This window comes from Podarcis liolepis (assembly GCF_965112155.1).
Source record: "Podarcis liolepis genome assembly, chromosome: 10".
Lineage (NCBI taxonomy): Eukaryota > Metazoa > Chordata > Lepidosauria > Squamata > Lacertidae > Podarcis > Podarcis liolepis.
In genome coordinates, this window is record NC_139562.1 from 39170649 (window position 1) to 39193778 (window position 23130).

The 23130-nt window shown below is 37.6% G+C and overlaps 1 protein-coding gene across 5 annotated transcripts in view; it reads right to left on the reverse strand.

Moving 5' to 3' along the window:
• LRRIQ1 (leucine rich repeats and IQ motif containing 1) overlaps window positions 1-23130 on the reverse strand; it is a 99279-nt gene that overhangs the window by 45579 nt on the left and 30570 nt on the right. For 4 of the 5 annotated variants that reach the window (XM_083463078.1, XM_083463080.1, XM_083463077.1 and 1 more), the window contains exons 16-22: window positions 21289-21756; window positions 17326-17527; window positions 14624-14743; window positions 5750-5839; window positions 3055-3176; window positions 2400-2495; window positions 1566-1645 (exon numbers count right to left, since the gene is read on the reverse strand). In XM_083463078.1, the coding sequence (XP_083319204.1) occupies window positions 1566-1645; window positions 2400-2495; window positions 3055-3176; window positions 5750-5839; window positions 14624-14743; window positions 17326-17527; window positions 21289-21756 (1178 nt within the window). The remainder of the gene's footprint in view (window positions 1-1565; window positions 1646-2399; window positions 2496-3054; window positions 3177-5749; window positions 5840-14623; window positions 14744-17325; window positions 17528-21288; window positions 21757-23130) is intronic. The other variant, XR_014516533.1, reaches the window with a different exon arrangement.

The window sequence follows — 23130 nt, forward strand, 5'->3', positions numbered from 1 at the left end:
AGAAGGCTTCCTGCCACTATCCACCCTCTGATTCCAAAATAGTCAGCCAGAATATGGGGAGGGAAGGAGAGGAGACAACAGAAGGGAGAGGGAATGGCTTTTTATTTTTCTTTCTTTCTTTTAATAGAAAGAACAGAGTAAACAGGAAAAGAAAACAGGTGGGAAAATTTCCAATAAGGAAAAGGGTGGTGGTGGACTGGAGAGAGCTGAGGGGGGGAAAGGACTGCAAAGCTGCACTAAGGAAGAAATAGGGTCACTAAAAGGCAAAGCGAAAAATTACCAGAGCAATCAGAGACAGAGAGGGGGAAAATGGAGGGGAAAACAGGCAAAAAGCTAGCCTGAGGAGAAAAAGAGAAGGAGCTGACTTCTTTGATGAAGGCAGGAGCAAACTGAATTGTGGGAGCTGCCTAATTCCCTCAATTTCACCCAGCCTTTGGCCACCTGGTGGAGCTGTTACTCAACCCTTTACTAGCAATGGGAAAACTCTGTGTATTATATGTATTGCACATGCGTTTATCTTAATGCACATGCATCTCTTGGGAACTTGGCATCTGTCAGGAATGCTGTTGCTCTTAACCATTATACCAGATCAGCCCTCTGTTTATATACTGATTCTCAGTTAGTTGTGAAATTAACACTTTTTAGAAAGCAAATGTACAAACACTCATTTCCCCAACCTTGTTAATATTAGAACATCAAGAAGTCCTTTCTATACAACAAAAGACAGGACAGCAGACTTTGATATGCTTTAAGAAACAACCATTTAGGAATGGATTAATCATAAGTAACATAAAGCAGACCACATATGGAGAAAAGATGATACACTCTAATGGGTTCCATTAATTACAAATGATACGTAGGCCACCAAGATGTATGTATGTGAAAAATTCAGCTGGACACCAGATATTCTGGATATTTTGATAGAACAGGGTGGGAGGCCATGAGAATCCCTGGACTTGCATGTACTCTTTGGGGGCTCTCTCCATTTTCTTTTCCATTGTCACAGGCACATGCTTAAGATTTTAAATTGCATTTCTTAAAGGCATACTTGATTTTGCCACACAAAATTCAACACTGATGATACATCAAAACATCTGCAAGGAAGTTTCAAATAGCATTCAAAATATCAAAGTGGTATCATTAATAACTTGAAATTAGAAGTCAACATTACTGGCATTTCAATGTTTTCAAATTGTTTTTTTAAAAAAAATTCACAAAATTGAGAATTGTCTTATTAAATAAACAATCTAGAACAACCATTGTCCACATATCTTTCAAGATGATATGAAATGAATATGTCTACATTATAAACAAAATTAAGGCTGATAAAATCAAAATAATTCTGTTACCTGACACATAAGTGCATAGAAGTGCAAACTACTTTGAAATCAATGATACTTAAGTAGCGATCCCATGAACATCAATCAGTTTTGGGTGTGTCAACCTTTCAATACACTTCAATGCTTTTAAGAGGTGAGGGCCTCTTTCCAGATGTAGATCAATAGACCAGATTTATTTTTGACATGTAACTTCTATCACATAGTTCATCAGGAATGTTTACTTACCAAACTTATTAGATTTCTTTGCTTTCATTTTATGTGCTCTCTTTAGCATCAACTGTGCAGTAGAAATGTCTTTAAAACCCCTAAAAGAAAGGTGAGTTTTAGTCATCAGGCAACCAAAAATATGCATTTACTGAATATACAGGAAGGTACGCGGAAAACCACTCCTGTGCATACCCAGAAGAGTTGTCAGTTTTCCTCACATCACATTGCAGACCTCACATCACATTGAATATTGGTCTTTGAGGCCATTTTGACACTGAGGGGTGAATTCAGGGACAGCAAAGGACATGTGAGAAGGGGATGGACCTAAAATGTTGAATTACATGTGTATACCACATGCAGGGCTGTTTGGATTCTCTATAATACAATAGCAAAGCACATATTACAAATAAAGTATATGTGGAGACCTTGGCGTGGGCTGTAGACCTCTATATGGTTCCAATAACGTTAGCCCACTAAAATTAAGAAAAGTGCGTGCATAATTGCTCAAGATTACATTCAACACTGGCTGCTGAACGGGCAACTGATCTTGGGGATACACAAATCATATTTCATAAATGTATTACTATGGACAAACTTGATTCAATAAAACCATTCTCATTGCCAACAACTGCACATTATGTTCTTATTACCATCACTTATGCTGATTCAGTCTCAGAAAATCTAACATGGTGTCCATCATGATCCAAGGATGGTGTACAAAGTTACCGGACCACACCAGCACAAATGTTTCAGATTAGCTGTGACAGCCACTAACACAGCTTTCACCTAAATGAGCAAGTCCTGATAAATACAGTTGCCATTAAAAGTGGAAGTATGATAAACTGAACATACCATTCTTCTGAAATTTTTTCTTCTTTTTCTGATCTTTGTGATGACCTTTGGGGGAGTTTCAGGTCAGAAAGCTGTGAGAGAGTGCTTTTCTCTGACCTGAGGAAGACAAGCAAAAGTTCTTGAAAGCTAGCACAGTAACAGAAGTAAGTCCCCACAGTTTTGTATAGTGCTTCCAAGCACCTAAGCCTTCTGAAACCCAGAAAAAAAATCTATTTTAATATACCAGGAACTTTATCTTGGAGAGTAATAAAAGTCAGACTTCCACATGAAATGTTTACACTCCAATTACTCAAAGCGTATTTCAAGATTTTTCTACAAAGGAATGCAGAGCTGTAAGAAATCCTTCTGCCCTTATCTAGCAGATATCTGCATTTTAATGTCTACTTCATACTTTACTTTTTTATTTTATGACTTCAGTTGATAGCACTTTAATTTTATGCTTTTTAAAAAAAATTAATGAGCAAACACTGGCTCATTAAAGAGCTACTGTTTGCATTGGATTTGTGTTATTTTAGTGCCAAGCACATGTGCTGAATACTTAAATCACATGAATTAAAAATAGCAAAACAGCAACAAGAAATTCTAATTGCTCTTCCAGTGATTATTAAATCGGTTAGTTACAGAAAGCAACATTAAAAGCTATTTATTTACTTACCTGTTACTAATCTGACTGCTTTCTGACAAGAATGATTTGGGTCTTTCCTTAAGCTGCCGAGTTTTATGTGGAAGCCACTTTAAATGATGTGAATTGTCCCCACATCCTGTAGGTTCATTATACTTTTAAGGAGAGGAATAAAAATGTTTAAACAAATAGTTCTCTTGGACAATAACATAACACATTACACATTTATAAAGCAATGGTATACATGCCTACTCAGAAGTAAGGCATGTGCTATATAATCAGAGCCATCAACATTTATAGGAGAGTTTTCCTTAGCCTCAATGCAGTCTACAAGAAAATTAATAAATGCTCAATGCATAAAAAACATTAAGATTGTTTTCTAATGACCTGCTCATTGAACATTTATCCTGATTTGTTTGCACAAAATTTGCAGGGAAGTTATACAGCATCCACATTCATTCTGGTAGCTTGTGGGGAGGTTATTGCTAGTGCAACTTCCTATCACTTTCCATAGTGCAAAAATTCTCACTTTTTTGATGGTGGTGGTTGGGGGGTGCTGTGCAAGAGCAGGAGCAGCCCTTCTATGAGGTGGACTAAGGCAGCTGTCTCAGGTGGTGGAATCCCAAGGGGCAGTGCTCCTGTGGGCACCTCTCGCCCCTGCTGCCGCCACAAGAGAAGTGAGGAGACGAGAAGTGAGGCAACGGCAGCTTCTGGCAAAATCTCATGGTATCTCGTGGAGCTCTCACAAGTTCTTGCCGCTGCTTCTTCTCCTCACTTCTCTCATGGTGGCATGGAGGTGGGGCCTGCTTGGCCCCCCACTGCTGCCACCAGACAAACAAGGAGAAGCAGTTGCAACTTCTGGATTCCGGTGAGATCTCACTGGAATCCAGAAGTTGCAGCTAAGCAAGCCTTCAGCATGGGTGGGAGTGAGGACTTCTCCATTTGACCTCAGATGGTGAAATGGGACAGGAGTCTACTTTAATCTACTTTAATTGTGCAACCTAAATTTGCTAGCATGCAATTGGATCCAATCTACATAACAGCAACAGTCTAGAAGTGGCCTAAAACAAAGAAAAACATGACTGAAGAAAACAACTTCTATTTGCTTTCAGAATTTGACAGATGCAAGTCATAAAATCTGGCAACCAAAATAAGAGCCTTGATGCTTTTTCTGAGACAACAGAATAAGAGCCTTGATGCTTTTTCTGAGATTTTTGAACAATTGCTGTAAAGTCTTTGCTTCAAGCACAGTTTCTTACTCCCCACAGAAAAAAATTACAATGCAGGGGCTGATCTGAGAAATATAATTGGCATGAGTGCAGATATAGGGAGAGATGACTTCTGAAATATATGGCTCTCACGTCATGAAGTGCTTTCAAAAGATAAATCCAGCACCTTTGATTTGTCCTAGAAGTACACTGCATTGCAAAATATGGAGAAATAGAAAATAGAATATAGAAATAGAAAATACGGAGAAATAGAAAAATTTCACATAAAAGATTTCTCAGTGAATGAGTGATGCTTTCATGAATATCTAGCACTGGTGAATGAAACTCTACATGGTATGATAGACCTATGTGACAAGCCACGTTGACTTATAACCGGACAAGGAAAATTAGCAAACAAAAGTATCATTCCATGAGAATAGCAACATGCAGACCATCCTTCTTTTATTTTACACAGACTGCATTCATAGGCTGTGCCCAAGTAAGCTATATGCACAGGAAAGAACCCTGTGAGGTCGGAGGTTTGTTTGAGGTTTCAACCACAGCTGCATCTTGCAAAAGGAAGATGCATTTTAAACCAAAAAGCTGGTCTTTGTTGCAGCATAAGCATCCTTGGTGGAAACTTCAAAGAAACAGCCGTCTGTGTGCACAGCTCTCCCCCATGCACACATTTTGTTTAGTTGGATCCCAGCCACAGACTTTAACAAGATCCAGTCATTTTGCAATAATCTGGAATGCACTTAACCACCTCAATGTACCTAAGACGTGAGCAGGTTATGATCTGGAAGCAGTTTGAAATTCAAATTAAAACTACATTCCTGAAAGCATGGCTGGCACCCTGAACTTAAACACATTTAATTGGAGAGGAATCCTACTTGAAATCAGTGAAATCACTCTGAAGGAAGCATGCTTAGGACTAGAGTGTAAGGCTTGCATTTAATTACTCCAATGAGTGAAAAATTAACATGCTTAAGCACTACTGTCTGCCATTTATGACCATTCTCTATCTTATTGCTAGTACAAATATTGTTGAAAACACATTGCATATAACAAAGAGAATTAAACATAACATAAAGAAAGCTGAAACTTCAAAGATTATCAAATAGCTAACAGACATTACAGTTCAATGATCTTTAGCTGCTCTGAAAATCTTCAGCTGTTACCATATATTGCAGGCTTGAGTGTTTTTGAAAGCGCTGTGTCAACTAGCAATTTTTAATCCACTGCCAAATGTGCAGCTGAGGCACATCATCATATATATATATATTGCTACTGTGAAGTAAAGTGTTGAAAGAAATCCAAAAATAAAGGGGGGGAATTAAGCAAATGAAAGAAAAGCAACATGAAAAATTACATCTGGGGATGAGGAGGAAGTCAGAGGCTTCTTAAAGTAATTATGTTTTTTCAGACAATAAATTGCAATATTAATCACACCAAGTGTAGTGAGATCCTTAAGGAATGAACAAAGGCCAAATACAAAGAAAGTTTCCATGACATGTTACCTTTGGCGAGGGCAATTGGTCTGAGAATAGCAGTGTTTGTGAAAGGAAGCGGGTGGAATCCAAAGCTGGCCATTCTTTCTCTATGACAGCCTGGTTTAAAACAACAACAAACCAATGAAGTCAATAGTGCAGGGATAATATCAGTTTCGTTTTGATAACTTCTATAAAGCACCATTTTGACCGTGTTGCATGCTGCTTTCAGTGATTCTGAGCCATTCTATTCTAATATAATAGTCACCTGTAGGACAGTAATGATGAAGCTAAAAAGAAGTTTTGGATTAATTTATATCATTTGATTTCCCCCATAATAATTCCAATGGGAATAATCTAGACTAAATTGTTTCAAAGTGCTATTCAGCCGAGTCAGAATTAAACACAGAAAGCTGCCTTCTGCAGAAATTTTAAATGCAAATGGAATTTTTGCAACATCTGGAATTGCAGAGCTAATCTTTCCAACTGGCATCCAAACTCTGCCTGTAAAAGGTTGCTGTTGCACCACCAAACACACTATTGAAGCATACAGAACGTCCTCTCACTCTCTGTAATTGCCATTACAGAATAGGAACATGCCAGACAAATGCTGAAAATTTGTTCAGAAATGTTCCTGGATGCATTTGCCCAACCACCCTTTTCCTTGACCCTTGCTTCCTTCTTAGCTCCCTTGCCCCTGTCTGTAGTTTTCTCTGTCTCATTTCTTCAAGTCCCTGCTGCCTCCATACCACTTTCCTTCTCCTAGGTCTCCTAAGTAATCCAGCTCACCTCTCTTCCCCTGCCTCCTTGCCTCTTCTCTTCACCATACCTTTTCTCTTCCCTTAAGTATCTTCTGCTTCCAAAACATATTCACCAAGTCCCCAAGGAGAGGTGGCCCAAGGACTAACTTCTACATGGAGGAGGAAGGCAATGGAGCCAAATCATGGTGTAAACACACTTAATCTGGGGGATTCTGAGGCTGAAAGGACTTGTAGCATCCTAGCAATGTGCTGCTTCTCTCAAGGAGTAACCTTTTAGTGAGGCAGCTCAGAGTCGGATGCCCAGTACAGGCACATGGGGAGAAAGGGAAGAATGGAGATTGTCATTCTCCTCCCTGTAACTCATTTCTCCTCTGCTTGAATTACTACAGGCATTCACTGCATCAAAAAGTATTTTAAAACTAGAAGCAATTATAAAATCAATTACAGAATAAGATCACCTGAAAAAAGGAGAGAGAAAGCACAGGTAGTCTATCATTGCACGGAATTAACTGTGCTTTGTTCATTGAAAGTTTCAGAGAATTTTCTATTTTGAATTTTCCTTTTCCTATATAGTATTATGATGATGGTTATCATTATCACCATTATTTTTTCCTCTTTTGTTTTTTTGTTGTTGCTGTGGACCCACTTCCTTTTTTGGGGGTAGCAAGTGAGATGGGTGGGTTTGAGAAGGAGCACACATATGGAAAGATTAGCAGCAACTGTATCAAAAATGCCAAAACAACATGTTGTTACTTCTTTCACAGGGGGGGGGGAAGGGGCGGAGAGAGACAGATTTGAAATTTTAAACACTTTAGGCATATGCTGTGGGAAACACCAGTGTATCCACAAAAATTGGGTGTGCTGCATAGAGTGTATGGGGCTGAGGCTGTTTCTATGTCAGCAAAATTTTGATGTTTCATTTTGATTCAACACCTTTCCCTCCCACATAAAAAGTCTCTAAATGGCGTGGCTACAACATCTTTCACCCATTTATGCATTACTGCTAGGTTGCATTTATTTCTCTGAGATGATTATCCGAGCTTTTGGATACCAGAAGATAGGATTACCGAAATTCTATATTGACCTATTTAAGAACAACCCATGTTGGTGAAAAGGGGGACTACTAGGTTACTTCCCCCTTAATGAAAAGTAAAGGGACAGAGTCATATTTCACCTATTTTGAAAGACATTACATTTTGGATGCTGGTCAAAAATTAAACTGATTTTTAGAACTGCTCATATTTTAATAAAGGCTACATGATTTTGGGATCATCAGTCTTAGCTATACAGTTCCATGTTATTCTGATGCCACTAGTATTTTTTAAAATTTGGATTTTTCAAGCCTTACTACTTGAGATTTACAATTGAGAATATCACAAAGATTAGTTCCGGAAGTGGGGAAAGATTTGGATTTGACTGGATTTTAAAAAAAAACTAGACAGAAATGGTTCAACTTTCCCTAAAGTACTATGTGTACTTTTTTCTTTTTCTTCATTCTCAGTTTCACAGCATGAACAATATTTCCCTTGTTGAACACAATTCAGAAAGAAAAATGTGCTGAGACACCAGAATATATTGTTGTTGTTATTTTGCAGTTTCACATGCTTCCTTCTTTATGCAGTAGGATATTTGACTTCAGGAGAACAGTGGAGATGTATGTAACAATGTTGGGCTACAATATACAGATGGATTAAGTATTATGAAAACACAGAAGCAAGCATATCAAGTCAGGTAATACATAGTAGATTAAAACAGCCCTCTTAATTATTCTCTACTCCCACAGTAGAGAAACCTCTTAGCTTTTTAGTCAGTCAGTGTGTTTAATGCATTCTGACTAGGAGCCAGTCTGGAAATAGAACGATGGAGGAGCAGTCCAAGTCCTTCTCTTCTGTGTGTGTGTGTGTGTGTGTGTGTGTGTGTGTGTGTGTATGTATCTACATATGAGGGCTTCTACATGAATGCTGATTGCACAGAGTCCCTTTCCATGCAATTTTGGAGAACGGAATCACATATTGCCTGCAGTATAGTTGCTAAAGATTTCCTTCAACAAAATATGGGTTTTCTCTAGTTCAGTTCATGATGCAAACTAGGCAACAGCAAAGATAAAGAGATTTAAGCTTTAAATAGGAAACTGAGAGGGGTTGCTAATACCTCAGAATATAGATGCACGATTCAAGATGATGTTAACAGATTGAAGAACTGGACCAAAACTATCAAAAGTAATTTGTGATCTATGGGTCTTAGTAGACCATAAGCTTAACACGAGTCAGCAGTGTGATGTACCAGCAAAAGAAAAAAGCTAATGCAATTGTAGGCTGCATCAACAGAAGTACAGTGTCCAGATCAAAGGAAGTAATAGTACTAGTCTATTCTGTGTTGGTCAGACCCTACCTGGAATACTCAATTCAGTTCTAGGTGCCACAGTTTAAGAAGGATATTGATAAGCTGGAACATGTGCAGAGGAGGGCAACCAAGATGATAAAAGGTCTTGAAACCACATCTTATGAGGAATGGTTGAGGGAGCTGAGTATGTTTAGCCTGGAGAACAGAGGGCCAAGCCTTAAATATCTGAAGGCCTGTCACATGGATAATGGAGCGAGCTGGTTTCCTGCTGCTGCAGGGTAGGACCTGAACCAATGGATTCCAAGTGCAAGAAGGGAGATTCTGACTAAATATTAGGAAGAACTTTCTGACTGTGTTGTTTGACAGTGGAATGGATTACATTTGAATATGGTAGACTCTCTTTCATTGGAGGTTTTTAAACAGAAGTTTGACGGCCATCTGTTAGGGGTTATTTTACTGTGGTTCCTGCATCAAAGGGAGTTAGACTAGATGATCCTTAGGGAACTATGACAGGTTCTTGCTTAGCTAGCCATATCTCCATGTGTTCATGTACACACACATATATACACACATTTCCATAGGCACCCTCCCAACATATATACCTTTTCTATTTGGGTACAAAAACACCAAACCTGAAACTTGCAAATGTCAGGCACATATAGCACAGCTCTGTTCTTCACAATTAGACGTTCACAAACTCTAAACCTCAAAGCCAGTGTTGCGTGTGGCTAGAATAAGTTGGATGAGGATGTAAGATGTCTAAAGTCCAATCCCTGCTTTTATGGCTCTAAAACTCCCTGGGTGGTCTTAGACAAATAATATCCCCTATATGCTTCTCTGAGCTCCATGGAGGAGAGAGGAATATTGTGTGTAATATAAATTGCATACTTTCTTGAATACACCTATCCAGCCAAGGAGCTCTGCCACTGTACTCCCTTCATTCTTAAATGCGTTTTTGATCTGGTTCATAATCTTACTTCATCATCATCATGCTACTCTTGAGCTAAGCTACCCAAACTGTGGACAAATCTATTTCTTGTGGGATGAAAAGCCGAGTTAGCTACTTCATGAAGACAATTCTTCTTCAGATACTCATGATCAACAGAGAAAAGGTGAGAATGCAAGTGTAGGGAACTTTCTGCTCAGGTAAAGGCTTCTTATAAACATGAAGAGAAGAACCAATTCCTCATTTTCCTGATGACAGGAGTGGGGAAAACCTCACCAATTTGCTGACACTATCTTTACATTTATTTATTTAGTTGTACATCACCCTAGACTCCTTCCAGTGGAGGGTGATTTATATCAAAAATAAGAAAACAATATGGTACACAGAGCTGAAAACATACATACACTAAAAATGTAGAAGAAAATAATCAAATTATGATGATTATTATTATGGTGCTGTATTTATTTATATCCCACTTTTTCCCTGATAGGGACTCAAGATGGCTCACAGTTAAAATAGAAACGGCTAAAACATAGAACAAGCAATAATTAAAACAGAATGAAACATTCTTAAAATCTATAGAATCAGAAGTACACACAATACTAATGAGGAGTTCACCCCTTATTTGAACATAAGAATAGACTTGATGGATCATGAAATGGCTCCTCTAGTCCAGCATCCTGTTCTCATAGTGTTCAGCCAAATGCCTACAGGAAGCTCAGAAGCAGCAGGGCTGAATTAACCATTAAGCAAAATAAGCATGTGCTTAGGGCATCAAGGGAAGAGGGGCATCACGGAAATTTTCCATTGCTGGATTTACCATAAACCATATGGTGCAGCTGAACAAAAATAAACACTATTTATGTAAATATGCAAAAATAAACATTATTTTCCATCTTACTGTAGCTTTTGTTTCGTTTTGGAAAATAAAAAAATATATTTTACAGTTCATTATTGTCTCTATTTTGAATTAGATATATATGGGGGCACCAAAATACTTTAAGTCCTTAGAGTCTCTTAATCTGGGCCTGAGAAGCAGTGTAACACTCTTCCCACTAGTAATTCTGAGCAACTGGAATTAGAGGCATATTGATTGCCTTGTCAAACTGCAGGAACCTGGGTAAATAGGCCTTCCCCCCTCTTAGAATGGAGAAGGCAGTTCCTGCCTGCAAAAAGAAATATAGTCTCTGGTTCAAACAAGCAGGAGCTTCACGTATCCCATGTTCAAGGACAACTGAGTTGTCCCTATGTGATCTCAAGTCTCTCCTCTAATTTAAAGCTATGAAGTGATCTGATGACTGCGGTCTATAGGCAGTGTATGTAGAGTTGTTGGAAACTCATAGAAGTTCCCTTCTTGCTCATCAAGAAGCAGGGGAATGTCTATATTCATCTGCCTATGTGTGAAGGGTATATCATTTAATAAAAAAGAACTAAAAGCACAACCAACAGTGTTTTGTATGCTGTGTTTTCCCTTTACAGTATATATTTGGAAAAATTGCAGCATCCCAGTCTCCCCAACAAGACCTATTAGATCTTACATATTCTTTCATTAACCAGATGCAAAAATAAACAAATAAAAATCAGGTAACATTTACAACACAATTCTAACAATGCCTATTCAGACAGTGGGGTTATGATTACAGCCTTAAATGACATTCAATATGCTTCTGAATTTTTTTGGAGGTCAGAAGGCACAAAGATGGTGGGAAACATGCATTTGCCATTCTTCTGCTTTTTACTACAAAAAAGCCCCCTAGTTTAGTTTTAGTACTGCTTTTCTGAATTTTAATATTAAAACAGAATAAAATACCCAGATCTATTTTAAATAACATTTCTCCTACACAAGAAGGAAAGTGAAAAATCAACACATCACTCCTTGCACTGGTCCCTTTAAAGGGACTGATAGATGTGTCAAGTATGATCTCAGCTGCACTGATGGCTCCTATTCACAAAGAAAGCACTTTGGAAGTCAATGCTGACAGAATTAACGCATTCTTGGCACATGGCTGTCCAAGCACTTTAGTGAGAAAATGACTCTCCAAGTTCCTGATTTTTTGGAAGTGGCTAAAATAAAGCCTGAAGGCTGTGTGCTGTAAAAGATTAACTAGGTCCCAGTTTACCTCATATTGTGTATAAAGACATCATAAATGTCATGGGTTTTTTTAAAAGGGTGTACGTTATGATGGATTTACAATAGGGTTAAATGCTCTGTAATTGATGGCAGACAACAGGATGGAGAAACTTAAGAAGAGCACATTTTGCTGGCCCTTTCTCAGAGGCTGAAATCATGAGGTACGAAAAGGAAATAAAATTGAAGCACAAGTCATCACAGACTCTTAGCAGGGATTAGAATAAATTAGTTAATATCTTAGGCACCCTTTAGATATTACAGAAATGGTTTGGGAGCTGCTTCCTGAGGGTTAATCTCAAAGCACCTCTGCAATGTATAAATATATCCTACCATGTGCATAAGGTGAGCTGAACAGGTTCTGATAATTTCCCCTTATTTCAACCAGGGAACCATTGTATGGTAAGAACATGCCAAATGGTTAAACCCAGTGGGTTTCAAGCATCCAACAGACACTTCCCAAGCTCTTATTGTAAGGTCTAAAGGGCACCAATGATATATTGTGAAGAAAGGAAAGGCCACCAGAGATACCCAAATAACCACTGATATTGCAACAAATGGGTGGAAAACATGCCTAAATCTTGCAAGTAAAATTCACATGAACTAAAATGGAAAGGGGTTTAAAATTTAGGGACCAATATAGAAATAACTTGGATATATCTGGGCACCTAACTATCCCACTTATTTCACAGTATGAGAAAGAAGGCTGATAACCCCAATGAAAGAGTTGGTTTAAAAATGGCTCTAAGGAATAGATAATTAGAATGAAATGTAGTCAGAGCATAAAAAAGTAATTCAGCCAGAGGTGGGGAACTTGTGGTCCTTCAGATGTTGCTGGACTACAGCAGCCATCGTCCCTGAGCATTGGCCGTGCTAGTTGAGGTTGATGTGAGTTAGAGTCCATCTAAAGGGACAGAGATCCCACCCTCCTAAATTAGACATGAGTAAAGCCCTCAAACTCTAGTTATAGGTGTACAACTTCTTTCCCATCAAAATACAAAAAAACAAACAAACAAAAAACCTGTCTTTGAAGGGTCTTTTAAATCAATCTCTAGAAAAGGAATTCAGGACAGTTAATTCTGTAGATAGCCTCTTGGGTATCAATATCTGCAGAGGAGGTCCTTTTGCTTGTTCTGCCTCCCTCAGAAGTTTGGGTGGCAGTGACCAGGAATTCTACACAGAGGTTTGACTGCCACCTTTACTTTATAGTTTTAGGGGAATGATGTTTACTGTGACCTTTGACACCTGATATGTGTGTTTTAAGGCCCCATCATATTCCTGTGACTGTCTTTTCTTTTACATTTTTTTAGTACTGAATTTTCAGTTTTTACAACCCACCATGGAACCTGCTGGTGAAGGGCAGGAAATAGCGTACATGATCAGTAGCCAGATTTTTGAGATTGTTATCATCATATTATCTTTGTACAATGTTTTTTACATGAACAGGCAATCCAACCAAACTCGTTTGTTTGCTACCTCTAGTCAGACTCCATCACTGTGAATTAGCTGTGAGTTTTGAATGCCACTCTTATCATTGACTATACAATTAACACCAGTGGGAAAAGAATCCCATATTAAGAGTGCTCTGTTGCTGGGAAAGGTTGTCACTTAGGGAAGGGGCGAGACCTGGCAGTAGTTTTGAATTTTTGATTTATACTCAATTGTAGCTACTAGCTATAATTCTAGTTATACTAGAAAAATATTATCAATGTTGCATAAATATCCTGTTTATATTAAAACTGAAATATTAGTGTATTGATCATTATTGTATTAATAAGCAATTCCCTAAACAGTTTTTTTGGGGGGGACCATGTTTTTTATTTATCCTTCATCATCAGAAATAATTTATAGCAATTTTAATCTATTCCATCTGAAACTCTCATATTACTGTTTGATCACATAAATATTCTGACTTTGCAGGATTCCACTTTCTTTTCACCTTAAACTTTTTAAATTTAGAAGGCAATTATACTCATTCATGTCTAAAGAGACAGGAGAGTTAAATTACTCAGAATTCAATTACCTCTTTGTTTTAGTCTGTTTAGTAGAATTTGTTAATTTTATCATTGTTGCTTGTAAAACAACTATCAGACCTGTTTTCCACCATAGTTCAATATATCCTTTCTTGTAAATAAGACTAAATAATTATATGCTAAAAATGGAATACTAAACAAAAGGGGCTGTATCAGAGCCACCCATCTACAGAAGCACTCCTTACCCCAAATATTAAAATTTCAAAACTGCAGTGAATATATACATGCAAAACTGAAGTATTGAGATGCTAGAAAATATTTTTATGATAAAAATAGCAGCTTTTCTATATGTACCTATTTACACATGGGTATTTTGCTGTACTGCTCAGCATTCCATGAAAAGAGTCACAATATTAGCATGACTGGCAATAGAACAGTTTATAGGGCAAGAAACTAATACAGCTCAAAAATTACCAACAGGTTTGTATTTTAAAAGAATGTAAACCAGTTTTTGAAGGATTTTGTCAAAAAGCCGAGTCTACATTTTGCAAATAAAAATAAGGAAAATTAAAAGTAAATTAAAACAAATAGATGAAATAAATAGATTTGTTCTCCAGTTATTTGCCAGGAGACAAAACTTTAAAATCAATTCATTTCTTCTTACATTTAAATCATATTTTTAGCACCTGCACCAATTTAGCACCAATCAAATAACTTAGAATTATAAATTAAATATTAAACAACTCTACTTACTTCATCAAACATAAAGTCATCCACATCTATTTCGCTATAGTCATCATCAGCTTCATCAGTTTTAACAGCTGCCAAAGCACTGGCCAGTTTCTTTCGCAGACGGAAACCTTTCCAGAGTGCCTAAACAAAAATGTAAAGCATGTTATATGAGGCCATAGATCAAATCCAAATCCAGATTCTCTGTTATCCCATTAGGAAGATAAAACATTGTAGTTCTTTTTCTGTAATAGCTCAATGATCTGTTTTTTGAACTTTATGTGACATTTAAAACTACAAGACAAATTAAATATCAGCATATGTCTAGAGCTCAGAATACTCTGGAGGTTTGGCTCGAGTAAGCAGAATGGAATCCTAAAACCCTCTCAACTACAAACCAAGGTCAACTAATTAATTATTTGACAATCCCTTCAGGACCTACTATAAGCTTAGGGGAAGAAGATATACGAAAAAGAATTAAGTGTTAACTTTCACAAAAATAAAAATACACTTAAATAAAAATTTTCACTGATTACACCTGACAACGTATGCAGACGTATCAGCAATTAACTTAGGCCAATCATTTTCACCTTCACTAGCAATCTCTAGACTATTTTTTTAAAAGGAAGAATTTAATTTATGGAAGAAAGTTATGAGAAGGAGAAAGGACAAAGAACAAAACAAACGCACACAAAAAATGAAAGGGAGGAAAGGCATCAAGAGAACCACTAATAAGAGAACAAATAATGGCTTGTAATAAAGGAGATAACATAAAACCACATTATGTGGCTCTGAATTTGAGAACATTCTAGCTGCATAACTGAAAATAGGCACTACCGTTGCCTCCTCCCTAAATCTGTATAAAAATAGCATATAAATAATGATACTTTGGGCATATTAATTGTAGCATGACATATTGTTAAATAGTACTAACAATGAAACTCTTAAGTAGAAATTCTGTTGTCCTGCTTAGCTGTAGTGCTTTACTAAGTTTGGGGCTGTGCATTTGATTTTGGTCCTTCTGAAAGTTCACATTCAGAATCCAGGGGGAAATATAAAAAAAGGACTCAAATCTCTCTTTCACTTTTGGAACCCAGGTGAATTTCCATCACACACATTCTGGGTTTTAGATATTTTGAAGTTCTGGTTTCAACATTAATTTATCCCCCCCCAAAAAAAAGATTAAAAGAAGTCTTAGCATACTCAAAAGGTTGTTTTAAGGCTAGAAGGCAGGATGACATTTTTATTTGCACCATAAGGTAATGATTCACAAAACTCTTAACACTAGTGAAATGTCACGGAAATTCAGTGGAACTAAATCAGTGCAAGTAGCCCTTTTAACCATATAGTGCCAGTAACCAGTAATGCAAACTTGATTGTCTAAAGCAGGGGTGGATAATAAGTAACCTTCCGGATGCTGTTGGACTACAGCTCCCACTATCTTTGAGTTATAGGGCTTCTGGAAATTGGAGTCCAACATCAGTTTAACAAAGCATGATTTGATGTCCCAATTGCAAACTTAAAAAGAAACTGCCTTGTACCAAGTCAGACACATTGGCCCATCTAGCTGTCTTGTCCATACTGACTGGCATCAGTTCTCCAGTGTTTTATACTGGAACCTTTCCTGTTCCTAACTGGAGATGCTTGAGGGCTGAATGTGAGACCTTTTGTGTGCAAAGCATGTGTTCTATCACTGAGCTATGCCCCCCTTCCCTAGATCAGCTGCAAGGCTTTTGAATCCAGCAACATGTTTGCATCAACAGTCAGTCCTGTCTCTCCCCAGCATGTAACACTGAATATGAAGTCACCATTTAGTTATCAGGCATGTGGCTCCCAGTCACTATTTTGAGTCCCACCACCCTTCAACGTAATGGAAACAACTTTTCAAAAGCAAGCCCTACAGAAGGAATGGGCAACTCATGGGTCTGGCTCTCCAGATTCTACAGGGCTCCGTTTCCCAGCAGTCCTAGCCAATCATCAGGGATAACAGAGTTCCTACATTAGCCCTGTTGGAGGAAAACAAGATAGGTATAATATGCCTGAATACGGCTTTACTCGTTAAAGGACTACAAGACTTCCTTCTGTTTTTGTGTTTCTCTATGTGAGTGATGTCTAGTCTTAGATCAGGTTGCCCCCATGGAGAACTACCGAAGAGCACCCAACCTGGGCTATACTGATCCATTATATGAGCCCCTAGTAGGCAGAGGAGAGGGCTCCCCCACCCACTGATGTGCACACATATATGGTTAAATTGTAAAGTGGGACCTCTGGTTAAGAACTTAATTCGTTTTGGAGTTCCATTCTTAACCTGAAACTGTTCTTAACCTGAGGTACCACTTTAGCTAATGGGGCCTCCAGCTGCTGCCACGCCGCCGGAGCACAATTTCTGTTCTCATCCTGAAGCAAAGTTCTTAACCTGAAGCACTATTTCTGGATTAGTGGAGTCTGTAACCTGAAGCCTCTGTAACCTGAAGCTTCTGTAACCCGAGGTACCACTGTATCTTTAAATTTTATAGTCTCTTTTAGTTTTATTGTATATTTTAAGGTGAAATTGCATCATTTAGTTGCATCCAGTTTAGAACCAAAGAAAGTTTGCTTGGTGGATTGACTCTGTGAGGTAATGTCCAGTGCTTGATTCTGTTTGCCTTTATGTTTTTTCAGGTTGTGTGGTGGTCCAAGCTTATGTGAGAGAGTTAGGCATCCATTCTCAAAGACTGCAGACTGACCTGAAGCTTAGTAGCAGCTTTATGCTTGACCGTGGAATCATGGTGATCTTCCTTCTTTAGGCTGACAATCTTTTTCCTGGTATAGTAGCTTCGCCAATTAGACTGGATCACAGTTGCAGCCAGATGTTGCCACGTATAGAAATTTATCTTTTTACGAGCACAGTAGCTTCGCCAGTGTGATTGGATAACTGTGGCTGCCAAGCTAGAAATATCAGAAAAATAACAGACTGTACTCAGCGGTTGTGACCAGTGCCAATGACAGCAGATGATTTTGGAAGTTTAAAAAATTCTTTCACCACCCACCATTTACTTGCAACACAGAATGCAGAGGAAGGCTGATGGATAAACCACTACAATATGGAGAATTATGGTTGTTTATTATTGTTGTTATGGTTATTATTATTAGGAAAACTGGAGTAATAAAGAACAACAGCTGAAGATGATACAACGACTGACAAAATAACTAAGGAATAACATAAAGAAGGAAATATTTAGCCCAGTCCTATGTACTTCCTGCTGTGAGCAAAACTATTTCTAAATTGGGAGTGGGGTTGGGATGAAAAAGAAATTTGGTGGCTGAGGATTTCTTCATGCAGAGCAGCAGGAGTGAAAAGGGAGGATGAGGCAAAACGGCCAGATTATTCCAAAGGCATTCTATTTTAAAATTATTTTGTTCAGAGCCATAATATGATCCACGCTTATTTCATGAGGTTTCTATTTAATTTATTATAATAATAAGAGTGGAAATCTACATGATGTCAGATATTGTAAATGAAAATTATTTCACAATTAGGAATATATACCCACAGTCATATGGCTGCAACAGCAGATTTGCACATGGAAAACTGGACTTTCTGTGCACATAGCATTTTGTTTCTACCAGCCACATTTAAATCCCTTGGGCCATGTGCCTGTCAGCATGGTGGATATTATGTCTGATTTGGCACATGAAATTCTGTTCTATTATATTTCACATGCACATACTGAATTACTCACACAAAATTTCAGGGTAGTGGAAAGGGAGGGAATTATATCTTGTATGGTGATTTTGTTTTGTTGGAGACACATTATCACAATGTGGGGGGGGCGCGTTGAATGATTTTTTCGACGGCACTTTTCGGTCCTAACAACAACAACATATTATTATTCATATATCACTTAATGCAAATATGTCAATGTTCAGTTAGATGGAAAAAGGAAGCACAATGACATGGCTTCTTTTTGCCCAGGAATGAAATTTCACCAGACAGCTCAAGTCTGGTAGTTTTGTATTAGCAAGCATATAGAGATTACTGATACAGTAAGACCATATAGCTCGCCATAATAGTATGAGGTGTGACTAGAAAAGCAACAAAGAAAGCAGTCATGAAGACAAGCAGAGCCCTTCAGGTTGAGAAGGAAAATGACTAATAGCATGATACTACAGAACTCTTATTATGTTATACATCTTAAACCTGCTCAAAAATAACTGCTTTTTAGAAAAATTGGCAGGATCTGTGGCATCTGCACAAATTTACCATACACACACCACCTTTGAGGGTTATAGTACAGCCTGAGAATACATATTTTTATTTTGGACAAAACATCCAATGCAAGGTAGAAACTACTGACAAAATATTAACAGAATCATAGAAATGGAAGTGTCTGATTCGGTTTTTATTTGATTTGGTCTTGTAAGCTTATCACATATTTTAACTGTAGTATGTTTTTATTATTAGCAATATGGCAATAAAACTGCTAGCACATTTGCAAAGCTAAGCAGAGCCCAGTAAGGTTTCAAACTGGACGGGGAACCATGTGGAGAAATTCCTGCATTGCAGGGGGTTAGACTAGATGACCTTTGGGATAGCTTCCAACTCTTCTATGATTCCTACTATATTTTATGCTTATTTATTTTGTAAAAGTGCCTAAATAATTTATTATAAGAGGCAACTCATAAAAACAAATAATAAACATCATCACGGCATTGCCCATGTAGGCAATCTAAGTGTACAGTGCAGAATCACAGAGTTAGACAAGCTTTAACATTTCCCCCCCAATAATAATATTTATAGCAATAAATGACAATTAAGCACAAGTGACTGAGAGTTCATGCCATCAGTTGCATCAAATTATTTTTGAAATATAGGGTATAGGTGGAGCTTTTGTTAGGAAGACCGCAAAATTGTTCAGCTTTTTTTGGGAATAAACCCAAATCGTTGAGCTTTCTTGGGGAAACCTCCACCCAAAATAGCTTTTTGAGCTGTTTTCACTGCTTTTCTCAGCTCATTGGCATACATCTGGGTTTTCCTGGCATTTTGCCAATTCCCCGCTGATGCTATTTTTGCATCCAAAAACTAGGACATGTCAGAAATTTTCCTGATGTATGGCAAGCCTAATCAAATATGAAAGTTTTGATATCACTAGCCATTATACCCTTCTGGGTGTGTAAGTTTAATCTTTTAGTCTTAAAAACTAGACTTTAACAAGTTAGTTCAAAAACTGATATTTTATGATAGGTAAAATAATAAAAAACACTTGTCATGCCCACTCTAAACTGTGTGTATGGCAGATCTATTTGCATGCATGGACATTTGTCTGCCCTGTCTAGCCACAGGGTGTCCCAAGCAGACCCACACATCTTTCTCTCTAAATTTGCAAGTTCTTATGGGACATGACAATTGTCTGTTCATCATGTGTTCAGATATATATATGCTGATAGCCACAGGATGGGGAATTTTAAAGCAGCCATAACATGGTAAGTGGGTCTGTAATTTTACCCTACATAAAGGAACCAAGGCTCCCTGCTTTCCCTCCCACACAAAAAATCGTTTATAGATGAGTTACCACATGGCAACAACACAGGTCTGTGTAAACTCAGAGAAAAGCCTCGGGAAGGCTTATTGCAGCCATAGTACTGCCTATCCCTAACCCATTTCAAAGTCCACTGATTTCTAAATTGGACAGGTTTTATTATGGTAAACGCACAAGCAGTGAGATTGTCTGACAACTGAATCAATGCATTAGATTACCATTTGGGTATGCTTTCGATAATGGAATGTTTGAGGCTTGGAATATGTTATTCGTATATCTGTAAAATACTTACCTTGCTTAGTTTAACACTATTTAACACTATCATTTAAGATGATACTTTGCTTCACCCGTTTCACATAAAATAGCATATAACTTTTGACAGTTATAAAGATAACCTGTGAGAGAATAGGTCTAGGCTAATATAAGGTGAACTGATTATCAGAAAAGCAACCTACAAACTAGAATGAAAAGAAAGTTAAACAAGATTCTGAAAGGAAATCCAAGATGATTTACAGGCAACCAGATTCTATAGATATGAATATCTGTTATTTAACGTAAGTCATAGATAATCACACAGCAATGTAGTAATGAAGGTGTTCCTAGCTGAGCAAGTACATCCTATTATACTAAAACTTTGAGGAGACCATACTGAAACAGCTTATTATCATCTCTCAGGTACATCAGTTTTCCATACAAAACTAGCCCCATATTTCTGCAAAATCTTTAGTACAGCATTTGAAGGAGACACTACCAGCAGTGACACATGCACACATACCCACCTTTGGGATTTTCAATGATTTTCTGAAATGACTATCTACAGCAAAAAATAGATGGCTGTGTCCTATGCAGAAGCAAGGACCCTGAAGTGATGCCCTACCTCAGGGTTGTTGCTTCTGTGCTTGCAGATCATGATGTTGTGCTGGTAAAATAGACATAACAATCCTTCCTAATTATTTACTGAGTACTGGAGCAAAACTATTTTTATTATCTATTAAGGGAAAAATATATAAACTGAGGAGAAAATAAGTTTTGACAGTCACTTTATAGAATGATGATTATTTCTGAAAGATCATCTGGTACATGGAACCAGTCATGCCCTTATCCGCATTAAGATTACACAGTGATATGGTTATGTTTCCATAATAAAGTGTTTTGACCTTTGAATCTTACTTTTGTGAACTGTCAAAATGTTGAAGAGAATTTCCTTCATTGCTTTCCCTCATTTGCTTGCTGAACGTGTTTCTCTGTAGACTGATTAATACGTTATCTTTGCTTTCCTCATTGTGATTAAGGGAATATTGAATAATGTCCTCTTGTCTGTGTTCTCCATTTTCCCCCATTCCAGACACTGTCACGAAAGAGTTAACAGACATAGCCTGAGTGTGGCCAGGAGCACTCCGTCTTTCAGCCATAATGAATGAGTCTTGCTTATTTTGTTTTACACCACTTATACTGAAGTTATTTTGCTCTGTGATGTTAATGGCTTCTTGGTTCAAAGGATCTGTCCGTTTTCCTGGTTCCTCTCCTTCAGTAGCATTTAGAACTCCATATTCATGTGCGTAACGATGCTCACTACTTAGCTTCATCAGCTTCTTAAGATACCAACACTGGAGCTGTACAGCATCTGCAGAGAATTCACTTTGGGAAGGAAAAATGTTAAAAAACATCTATTGGTTTTAAAATAATGACTCATCAAACTTTCCCCCATCTAAATTTTAGTTATGCTGCCCCATAAGAAACAAAAATAATAACTTCCCTGCAGTTTCAAAGACCAGAGATTGTCTAATTAGCCATAGGTCAGGGAAAAAGCCTCCCTGGGGAGAGCAAAAGCCCCCAAGGTTTCAACAATATCAGGCGCAAATGCCGGTTTGGAACAATTTCTGTCCAAGATGGACATATGACCAGCTGAGACCCTCAATGGGGCCAATAGATACAAATTCTCCTTTAGTTAGAGATTACAGCCATAAACAGAAACATCTGAAGATCTGAGAAATTTCACAGAATTAAGCTTCCTGATAGAAATATGTGAAATATTCTAATACACAGGGTAGCACCTATTCTATAAAACCATAAAACATATACTTTGATTTTGAAATTGTAGGTTTTAAATGTGCATATATCACTATTTCACCAACGCGGCTAGAATATTACTCTTTTCATTTTTACATGTCAAATTAATGACATGTAATCTTGGGTTGGTCTTAATAAGGTATAATGTGTCACTGTGCCTGTTTATCCCTCCCCTCAAAAAACACCATACCTGTTAATTAGTTATTTATGCACCTTTCCCTTTTTGTCTGAAGGAGCCAATGTGGTGGCTTCCAAATAAGAAACACAAATATTAAATCTAAAATAACCAGGAAAAGACACTTGAGAATCACATAAATTATATAAAATCAGCAGACAACAATAAACTAAAAGCATTTTATATCTCCTTCCCGTGCAAAGCAAAATCAGTAGCAACTTTGGATTTCCAAAGCTTTCCTGCAAAGCTAGCTTCCAAATGTCTGCCAAACAGCGATAAAAGATTGGGCCAGTCAGGCTACCTTTAGGAGAGAATTCCATAAAGGCTGTGGCACAACCAAAAAGACTCTGCCTTTGGAAAACATGGAGCAGTGATTTATTCTTTATTTTATCAAGATCAAGCATTAACCGAAACAATTCGGTATTATTATTTTTGGAACACTGTTGCAAAAAATGTCTGTGGTAGTATACAGATTTTCATAAACAGTTAATAGGATATGGTATTGTTCCACTTATCTCTTCCTTCTAAGACTAGAGATGGAAAATGGAGTAGGTTTATCTGTCAAACAGAAGAACTCTATAAGGGGCCAGACGTGGGATGTTACTTTGAAATGAAACTCAGTTTACATTAAAGTTGTAAAATTCACTAGAATGTGTATTAGAAAACATATTAAGTGATGCAATTTCAACTGAAAACATCCCAAATGTGGTAGAAGATGCTTTAACACAGAATATTTCATCAGTCAATCTTTTCTTATCTAGGGAGCA